The 10,519-nt window shown below is 48.1% G+C and overlaps 1 protein-coding gene across 1 annotated transcript; it reads left to right on the forward strand.

Annotated features, from left to right (window-relative positions):
* The first annotated feature begins 5,217 nt into the window (after positions 1 to 5,217).
* Positions 5,218 to 10,209, forward strand: LOC119101890 (neuroglobin-like). The gene is made up of 3 exons (XM_037225282.1): positions 5,218 to 5,405; positions 8,939 to 9,170; positions 9,556 to 10,209. Exons 1-3 carry the CDS (start codon positions 5,218 to 5,220, stop codon positions 9,709 to 9,711), a joined length of 576 nt encoding a protein of 191 aa, XP_037081177.1. The 3' UTR covers positions 9,712 to 10,209.
* Positions 10,210 to 10,519: the final 310 nt, after the last annotated feature.

Below are 10,519 nucleotides of genomic sequence, written 5' to 3' on the forward strand. Positions count from 1 at the left end.
CTCTAATTAAAATCGGAGAGGAGAACTATATCAGTCAAAAATATGACAACACATGGGACGAAACTAGTACATTCAGAAGATATCTAGAACATTCATAATAAAGGACATCAACGACGCATGAAACGGAAGCTATAACCGCAAAACATCATATAAAAATTTGCGTAAAGCCAGAAACAAACCGTTTCGTGCCCAACCTCCTAGACTACGAAATCAGCTTTTCTCGACGACGGTCACTTACCGACAGTTACACGCGGATAAGCCGCACATGTTACAGTCTTACTACAGGCAAGTGACGATTATACTGACGAATCATTCGATATGCATCAAAATATGATTGTTCACGTAGAAGCAGCCTATGAGGAACAGACTACTGACCAGATAGCTGCAATGTTACCGGACGGAGAAGACAGCAATCCTGTGCACTCACACGGCTACGCATTGCGATCGCAGATACCTGCGAGACAACATGAAGATGGTTTCTGGACCTGTCTAGCTGGTCGCAAACGAAGAGATATGAGCAGCCCGCCACCTAATGATCCTCCACGCGGGCAACAAGCCTCAAATTTATGGCGTTTAGTTGAAAAACGACCCTGACGCTGGTCATATGAGGACCAGTGCTCAGACAACCAATTTTTGGCCTGCAAAAACTGCAAAGCTCTGCACTCTTCGCGATATATCTGGTGGTGTCGTTTATCCTCATTTCCTAAGAAGGTTCTGGCTTTTACAAGATACCCTGGCAGTCGACGATCATCCTGGTGCCATGTACTATGTGTTATTCCTTACCTCTAACCTCTGGCGACCCCAGTAACTTCTTTCTACCCATGGGGGAGATGAACTCAAGCTACAGTTCGTGGGCAATCACTCTTTCCATAAATATGTCGTTGATTAAGATACCATCTTATCCAGTTGAGAGAGATACTTAAGTCCTAAAGGGCCTAGCGAACTACCTTAATCATCAATTAGTCGGTAAAGCCGGAGAACTAGTGGATCATGCGATAACACGCCTCACGAAGGCCACTCCAGGACTACATGATGAAACCATTTACTCCTATGACACTTTTCCTCAGCTTACACAGAAACCATATACTTGACGGCCAAGTCAGGGGCTCATCGGTGATATTGGTAACGGTCTGATCTGTCTGTTTGAAACAGCCACCGAGATAAACCATCTCCAAGCTCAAGTTTCCATTCTAGGGCAGGGGTACAATATTATATCTCACTATTTCAATGGAACACCTGCTGTTCTAAATTCGGCACATTTGACAGTTGAATCTAATTACATACAACTGAATAAAATAACTCATGCTTCACAGAAAGTCTAAAAAAACCCACAGCGATTCGCTCTTTCCCATGGACCAAGCATTATATGTTTTCACCACGGCCACATATATTGAGTATATTTCAGACTATATATTAGGATAGTTACAAGATATATGCAAACTTCATTACCGACTAAACAACCTGGACAATTGACTAGTTTTGTCGAAGGTCCGCAGTCTCCACATCAAATTGATAGCGGCAAAGAGTTTTCAAAGAAAGCTCTTTGCCGCTCAAAGAACATAGCACTTCCAATATTTCTTGCTTTACCATTTCAGAACGTCCGTTTCATTCGACCAAAAATGGTGCAGAAGGAGTCTGTCTTCAATGTACTTTTCTATATCCGGCTACTTCATGTGATCAGGTGTTCAACTTCTAAAAATTCTCTAAAGATCGAGTTCCGCATGGCGTGCGTAGGGTTTCGCTCGCATGCTCGGTAGACAAAGTATCCTTTCTTGTGTTGTCTGAAAATTGTTGTCGCTAGCAATACATTCCCTTTGAGAATATTGAAATCAATGTAATCAAAGCCACTAAGACGCATCAGGGAACAGAAATTGCCAAGCATCCCACAGCCATGGCCGCGCTGCTCCTGTCACTGGCATGACTTGTCGGTAATACTCAAAGCCCAAGACAGTTTGTTGTCAACGTGCCAACGCTTATTAAACTATTTTAGACACGGCCAAATGCCATTCCAGGACAAAAGCAATGCCAAGATAATGCCTCAAATTAGGAAAATATTGAACTCACGTTTGAATTGCTTCAGATAGGGTTTCATCACGGTACGTCACCGTGGCTAAAGGTGTCGCCAGGAATATCCAGATTAAAGGTTAAGGTTATTAAGCCAAAGGTTATGATAGAAGGAATGACCGTCATTCAGCTTTTCACCAAACGTGATATAACATCGAGGCAAGACGTCAACTGACGTACATTTAACGATGATTACCACTGCAATATGCTGTCATTCACGAAGCTCCACAGCCTGCAGCTCGGGCCATGGCGTCATCATCGGCGATGATGATTGTTGTGTGTGTGTGTGTGTGTGTGTGTGTGTGTGTGTTGTGTGGTGTGTGTGTGTGTGTGTGTGTGTGTTTGTTTGTGTGTGTGTGTGTGTGTGTGGTGTGTGTGTGTGTGTGTGTGTGGTGTGTGTGTGTGTGTGTGTTGTGTGTGTGTGTGTGTGTGTGTGGTGTGTGTGTGTGTGTTGTGTGTGTGTGTGTATGTGCGTGTGTGCGTGTGTGTGTATGTGTGTGTGTCATAGGGGCTGTACGACGCACTCTGATGGGCGCAAAATGACCCTAGAAGTCGACGCGCCCTAAAAAACCCAATCATCATCACGACACACTCTGTTACTGAGGCTATATGGCGTTACCTGCCTCCCGTCCTGGCAGGAAGGGCGGGTACCGCAGGAAATCGAAGTCCGTATCTCAGGTCCCCCAGGCGCGCAGCTTAACAAAATGTTCAACTGCCACGCGTGTACCATGGCCGATTTTCCCGCAAATACCAGTGGTTTTTTTCTGCTTCCGAGAAGAGCAAACGTTCACCAAGATTTAAACGATGAATTGGGAGTCCGGTGAAGCAAACTCACACATCTACTAAATGGCTTTCTATTTTTGACAGAATGAGGCTCATGGGCGGTTAACCCAATCAAAACTCGCCCATAATCAAAATTCCGATCTCGGCAGTCGCCGAACACCGATCGAACAGGACAAGTGAAGCTGCTCACGGAGGGAGGCGCTACACGCGGCTTGAGAGCCGCCCCAGCATCGTGTCATCCATCACTTTGCAGGACCTGTTCACAAGCCGGGTTGTCCATGGCGCCATCCAAGGGCAAAAATTCGTTACGTGTTGTTGCCCACACTAGCATGCTTTCAGCCAGATTTCGTGGAACAGTAAAAAAGACAATGCACGGTTGACTTCAAACTCTAATGTACTTCCCGAAATTATGCTATATTTTATCACCAAATATTGTGAAATCTTCAGCACTTAGACTTTTCGACGAAGGTGAAGTCATATCTTGGCTCCGTAGTTTTTCCGGGAAAGCTGCGAACTACTTGTGTCATCACCGTGAGGGTGGCATTACTCTCTCAACCACAACAGTTTGCCGCATTCCTTTAACTGCAGCTCTCTGAATGATCACAAGTACCATTATCAGATTTTCCGTAGGTGTGTAAACGGCGCCCATCTGTGTCTGACCCGACGAAACGTGAATTCGTTTCGGAAATCCCTCACATTGCCGTTCCCTTGATAAACGACAGTTTTTACCGGGATATGTGCATAAATATATACACACACACGCACACACACACATATACCAACACACAAACATACATGCATGTATATATATATATATATATATATATATATATATAAAACGTATGCATATAATCGGCGTCATTTTGAGATGGCTTACGCTTAAGAATGACATCTTACTCCAAGCAGTGACATAGGAGTCAACTTATATTAAGTTATCTAAGCCTCTGAGTGCTTCCAATGATTCATAAAGCCTTTGCGCCAATGTGAATTCATAACTTCAAAAGTTTTGGTCGGCAATTTCAGATGTCTCCATTCAGATAAATGTCTTCCTTTTACATTCTTACACATTGGGACGATAACATGGCAGACAAAATGGGGTTGGAAGATAATCGGATTTGTTCTTGGACAAGTCCATGGTTTAGGCGATTGACTGTTATCTGTTGTTCGAACATGCATGGGTATTTGGCCTCGTGCTCGCCATTTTTGAGTCATCCAAAACATGTCAACATGTTGATTTTGCCGCGCTCGGTCCAAAGACCCACGGGTGAAAATACAGAGGCAAACGTCACAGAAGTCACACTCCTGCCGTCCCCGCCCGTTAAGCCTCCTGGCACTCTACATAAGCAGAGCCGACAGAGCCGGAAACGCACTCAGTCCGTGGAGCAGGTCAGCATTGGGTGCGGCGGGATGATCGGAGAAGGCTACTGCCCAGTACGTGGGCTCAGGTGGCGGGCTGTCACACCAGAGAGCTGCGAGCGACAGTGTCCATGCCCGGCTGCGTTACGGGGGTCGAGGGGTGTGCGGCAACTGAGCTTCCCTCGTGTGTTGCTGGCGTTTCTCGCTGTTTATGTTGAAGAAGGACACAAGCGGCGCCGACTCGTCACTAGTTTAATCGCAGCCGAGGTGCGTTTTACGTGACACTGACAGACAGCCTGCCAGTTTGATGTAACTAAGTTCAGTCCGTTTGCTCACTTAACGCGGGCGCCCTGCGGCCTCTGGCTCGGTGGTCTGTTTACCTTCCGTTAAATGTCGTCTGTATCGCGGTGGTTCTTTATAACATGAACTGTGTCCTGCCTGAGTCGTGCCACGACTTACATGGTTCGTTTACATGTTATAGAGTAGGAGTTGTCCTCTGGGACGTATCACTGCACGTCTATGACATGCGGTTGTTACACTTAACTGCAATCTACAGCCCCGCCGATATGTTTGTCTCTGGCGTCGAAATGCTACCTGTTGCTCGTGTCACGCGGTTGGTCTGTGCGTGGCATGCTGCTATGATATTTTCCGAGGTGAGTTATTGTTCCAGTGTAGCTGGGGTCTACTGGAGTCTGCACATTACCGAGGTCTACTGGCCGTGTCATCATCGCTGCCTGTCGGTCTGTGATGCGCCGCTGGGACCTGGTGTCCATGGCCCACGTCGATGCCGCGCATGCGTGCTGCTGTATGTCATCTTCTGCTCAATACATGTCACTTAAGCCTGACGTTCCTGATACGAACTCCTATCAGATTGGTCACCGGTGCTGCCGCTGGCTGACTCCCCCTTGGCTTGACCCGGCCAGTCCCGATCGGTGCCTCTATGGCCGACCTCCACTGGCTTAGCCCCCGTCTTGCAGCCCCGCCGATCCACGCGGCCGGGCCCGAGCCGCCGGCATGGGAGCCGGGGCGAGCCGGAAGAGGCCACCGGCCTGGAGGCGACGCTCCATTCTGGCGCCGCCGCCACCGCCGCTGCCCAAGGACCCCCGCATGCCGCTCACCATCCGCCAGAAGTTCAACATTGTCAAGTCCTGGAAGGGCATCAGCCGCGCCATGGAGCCCACCGGCGTCTACATGTTCGTCAAGTACGTGACTGGGCGCAGTGGGTGCACTGACGCGACCCGCGATGAAGACTTAACTCCGCCGGGTGACCGTGAGTGAGTTGGTAAAGAGCTGGTGCAGCCGCGAATGCGCCCCCTTGCTTCATCAGCTTTGCAAAACTTCGCCGTTGCCATTAAGTCTATGGCGTAGTACGACAAGAATGAATCCGAGACTGCTCTTGCCCACGCAGCTCTTTGGAACGTCGTTGAACAACAGTGTAATCTTATGCATCGCAACAGTTCCTCGAATAATTTCCAGCCCTGTTACTAAGGCCGGCGTGCTTTTAACAAGACCCGCTTGTCAGCAAAAACGCAGTTGGATGAGTGCTCAACGACTTCCGATGCCCGCTTCCGAAACTGCTCCATTTGGTGGCACAAGTGAAGCTGCAGTAGGCCTGGCTAAAGCGGTCTTCTTTCGAGGTCTTTTAGATTACGTCCGATTCATTTTATAGCATGGCATTTCAGACCAGATTCTTGCATCATGGCTGGAGATTTGTCTGCACCAATGGAACAATTCAAGGCCTTGGAAGCTTTAAGAGTTAAGTTGTGGGATAACAACTTTGCACATGATGAATGACATCTTCGCCAGTGGGGGATCTTCTTTGTGTTTATTGGCTCAATTCAACAACCTGAATTTGAAACACAATTATCTGCTCATCAAGCTGAGGTTCAAGAATGTCGTCAAAAAGATGAGCGTGAAAGGGAGTGTTCCAAATTTGTATAGCGTTTTTAGCTCAATTAGTCATTTTGAAGACCATTCCATGCACTTCACAGCCCCGCCCTTTTTAAGACCTAACATTCTCTAGCTTTTGAGCTACACGCCCGTTAAGATGTGCAGACTATTTCGTGTAGACTATTTCAAGACCAGTTATGCATGCATGACGCCATGGCAACATCATTTAAATTATCTCACCCCATGGGCCAGACGACGTTCAAAGCCAGGAAGAATGTCATCATCCAGCCGTTCAGGTCTGGCGTCCGTGAGAGCAATTTTCAAACATGGTTGACGTCAGCTGGCTCTCAAACAAGGTTGAGAAAACTGTGGGAAATTAAACCACGAATCAGTTGTTGTGCTACATTATATTAGAAGCTGGGCGTCGTTTCTTCACTTGCTAGTTATCACGAAAACAAGACTTGCAATCAAATAATGTAAGAATAACGCCGTAGCCGAGTATGCGAATACAAGCAAACACCTTAGACTCACTGAGTAATATGCGAGAACACCATGAGAAGTGCCAAAAATGAGCACATAACGATATTTGGCGCAGCCAACACTTCCCACACCACCACTATAATCTCTTGGCGAGAAGTACCACAATAACTGTTAGGGTAGCAATTTCGCACGGCTAGTTTGGCAGCGCATCAACATCATAAAAAATGTTTCTGGTTAAAATCAAGCAGGCGCCATATTGAGAAGCATGTTTACCAACTAGATGAATTTGTCTGTTTAATGTAGTCTTCTCCACTCAAAAGTATGCCAAATGATGAAAATAAGCACGCTTCTTTATGTTTGCTTCCTGCTTTGCTTCAGACAGTTTGCTCTTCACGTGAAGAATATTTCCTTGGAAGGGAGATTTCCACATTTGTATGGGGTTTTGAACCGAAATAGCCATCTTGAAGGCCATTCGGTGCAGTTCGGAGGCCTACCCTTCTCAAGTCCTTAACCTCTCTGGTTTCTTAGCTACACGCGCGCGAAGATGTGCATATTTTTCGGGGAGACTACTTTAAGGTCACCCACGCATCCCTGCCGCCATAATAACGCCATTTAAATCCTGCCATTCCACGGGGTATGCACCGATCAATGCTAAAATATATATTTGTCAAGTCGTTCATGTCTGGCGTTCATGAACACCACCACCAGATGTACGAGCCGTCAACTGACTCTCAATTTATGTTGTGCTAGGTACGACGAAGCATTCAAACAGTGACGTACTGAGGAGCATGTTTACTAAACATACAGTTGTGTTGTCTAAAGCAGTCTGTTTCACTTAAAAATATATCAATAGTTCTCAGTGAGCTTTTTTCATCATATCGAATGCTCTCTTCAATATTTTCAGATGTGGGGCATTCCACTTAACTGGCCACAGGTACGCCAGAGGAGAACCTGTTGGCGATGCTGCTATTGACCGCTGGATGGAATGAAAGCTTAAAGGAGCGTTTGAAGCCAGACTTCCCCACACCAGAATTTTTAGCACTGACCTTTGCGATCCGTGGCTCTGCTGCATCACAAATCACTGCCCATCATCGATCCGAACCCATCGCCCGCACAAACCTCCACTTTTTCGTGGCCCCGGTCTTAGGAGCGATCTTCTCTTCCACACTCACGATAAGCAAATAGGATTTATTTAATAGGTCGGGCATGCCCTGGATTCCATGCCGGTGAATGCAAATAAACGACCGTTGTAGAAAATAGCAGACATGCTCAAGCCCACCTAATATAAATGCTGAGCGTACTTGACATGGCATATAACCATTTCCAGCAACAGGTCGGGCTGCTTTCGAAGTGTCTTCGCCCCGCTCGCCCGGGCAGGCTAAAAAACAACATCCGTCGGTTGCCCTTATTTTCAAAATGCAAACTTCATCCTCACCCTTCCATCCAACCATTGGTTTGATTAAATCATGTCACCGATAACTCGCGCAGAGGCAGGATGGCGCAGGCCGTGCGGGCTGTGCAGTCAGAGGCGCGGTACTAACGGACAATCACCGCATCGATCTCCCCGCGTCGGCCTTCTGCGCTCTTCTCAGGCGTATAGCGTTATCTGGACGGGATAGACCACGACATTTCCGTAAGACAACCAATGCAAACTAAGTTCCAAACATTGCATTCTGTTCCACCCTTGTATTTCTGTGGAGGAGTTCAATGAGTGAAGAGTTTGCCTTTGTTGTGGGCCTTGGGCGAAAATATGCAAATGCTAGTCTGAGCCAGAGTAACAATATCTTAGCTCCAAGTGTCGAGCGTTGGGAAAGGGTGTGGCTATAGCGGCAGCACACCCGGGTTCGTGCAGCTTTTACACCGGTCTGACTTACTCTGCCAAGTGCGCTAGGCTCAAGATGCGGTATTGGATCCCAGACCCGGCTCTCGCGACCGTCAGGGAGTATTTCAGTGATAGAGTAATGAGCGGAAAGGATTCACGGACTCTCAACGTACCGGCCTAAAGAACTGTCAGCGTCTCGAGCTGAATGTCAACAGTTGGTATCTTTGACCCTTTCCGAGAACTGAATGCGGCCGTTGATCCGCATCACTCAAATCCAGTCGCTTCTAACAATATCAAGACCACATATAGTGCCTGCTGCGCAGGAGCCTTCCATACTCTGCGCCTTGCCGCCAACAGGCGATTTTTGCGCATGCGCGAGAGCGCTTGTTGAAACAACAGCGGCATGTCGGGCTCCTACGCACGCTGTATAAGTCGGTAGTGCGACCTTTTGTGTGCGACTTTTGTGTAGATGCTAGTACGACTTTCCATTCTCCTGCTGCCCCCCCCCCCCCCCCCACACCCCCTCCCTCCCGTCTCCCGCAGACTGTTCGAGGACCACGCCGAGCTCATCAACTTCTTCGAGAAGTTTCGAGAGCTGCGTAATCGCGACGCGCAGGCCGAGAGCCTGGAGCTGGCCGAGCACGCCTCTATCGTCATGAACTCGCTGGACGAGGGCATCAAGGCGCTTGAGGACATGGACTACTTCTTCACGCTCCTGCATCAGATAGGCGGCGCTCACACTAAGGTGCCCGGCTTCAAGAAGGAGTTCTTCTGGGTGAGTGGCCACAGGCTCAGTGTTTTGTTTTTCTGTCATGGGCTTTTATGTTAGGTTTGCAGTGTTTATTTCAATGCGCCTGGAAAAGTATCCATTTCCGTGAAGGTATTGTGCGTGAAATTTATCAGCATGTTATGTATGTTCGGGAATTGTGTGCAAGGATACCTTGTAAGGAGGATCAACCCACTGTTGTAGGGGACATATTTCCCAAGTTGAGCGCATCAGGCTGTCGCAAAACTGGTAGTATACAATGACATTATTTGCCGTGTACAGTTCACCTGTCTTTGATTTCCAATATTTCCAATGTGTTTTCGTCGACAGCCTGCTTTTCCGCCCAACGGAACACCATGCTGTTGCAGACTTCAGTTTAACCATATTGTTCCAGAAAATCAAGAACCCGTTCTTAGAAGCAGTGAAGGTCACGCTTGGCGATGCCTATACGGACAATATGGACAACATCTATAAGCTGACCATCGATTTCGTGATCAGCACGGTCGTCGAGGGCTTTGATCGGGCGGAGAGGGCACAGCGCTCGACGTAGATGGCAGCGGCGGCTCTCGTGCTCATGGTGGCCTGCAATGTGGGCAGGCTCGCTAGGTCAAAGGCCGTGGACTCAAGGTCACAAGCGATTTGTGAGCCCGCGGACCTCGCTGACACCACCGACGACAGTAAACATCGTGTACAGCACCGCCGTTGTGATCGGAGACAGCAGTTGCCACGGAACAACATGCCCAAAATGTCGTGAGAACGTTGAAAATGTGTTCACAAGTGAACCTAGGCAGTGATCAGTGAAGTGCGCATGCATGTCAGTGGTGTGCGGTTGCCGCATGCGAGTCGCGTCGTCGGTCGGCATCGGGCTGAAGTGGCGTTTAATGTTCTGGCAGCACGCGGCCAGGCGCCAAAGTCAGCAGCGGTGCGTGTCAGTGAGAGGCACGCTGACATGACCGGTTTCCGTAGTCACCCGCAAAATTACAGTGGATAGGGGTGACTTAAGCTTTTTGAATGAGCTGTTCTGCCTTGTGAAAGGTTACTGCGCACGTAAAAACTGCTGTTAACATGCACAACAGGGTGTGTCATCGCGGGGGTGGATCTCTTGGAATCATCTGAGACAAAGTTTTTCCTTGGCACACGGATTAATGATAAACTTCCAGTTCTGTCGCATCGCACCAATGCTGATATTCGTGAGGCGATAGCAGCTTTTCTTTCATAGGCCAAGAAAACCGTTTTCGATACTAACGCCACCTATTTTAAGCACTGGGATCATCCTCCAACAACCCTTAAAGCAGCCACTTTCCACACTACGGTACTTGGTGGATTAAGTATGAAAGAGATATCATGAAGAGCACCAG

This window comes from Pollicipes pollicipes, unplaced genomic scaffold, assembly GCF_011947565.3.
Source record: "Pollicipes pollicipes isolate AB1234 unplaced genomic scaffold, Ppol_2.1 Scaffold_2555;HRSCAF=2994_pilon_pilon_pilon, whole genome shotgun sequence".
Lineage (NCBI taxonomy): Eukaryota > Metazoa > Arthropoda > Thecostraca > Pollicipedomorpha > Pollicipedidae > Pollicipes > Pollicipes pollicipes.

Bases quoted from the DNA above. Each gene is read 5' to 3' on its own strand.
- LOC119101890 (XM_037225282.1), top strand. From the start codon at position 5,218: ATGGGAGCCGGGGCGAGCCGGAAGAGGCCACCGGCCTGGAGGCGACGC. The intron at 5,406-8,938 runs GTACGTGACTGG...CGTCTCCCGCAG, and splicing joins GGCGTCTACATGTTCGTCAA to ACTGTTCGAGGACCACGCCG. The intron at 9,171-9,555 runs GTGAGTGGCCAC...ATATTGTTCCAG, and splicing joins TCAAGAAGGAGTTCTTCTGG to AAAATCAAGAACCCGTTCTT.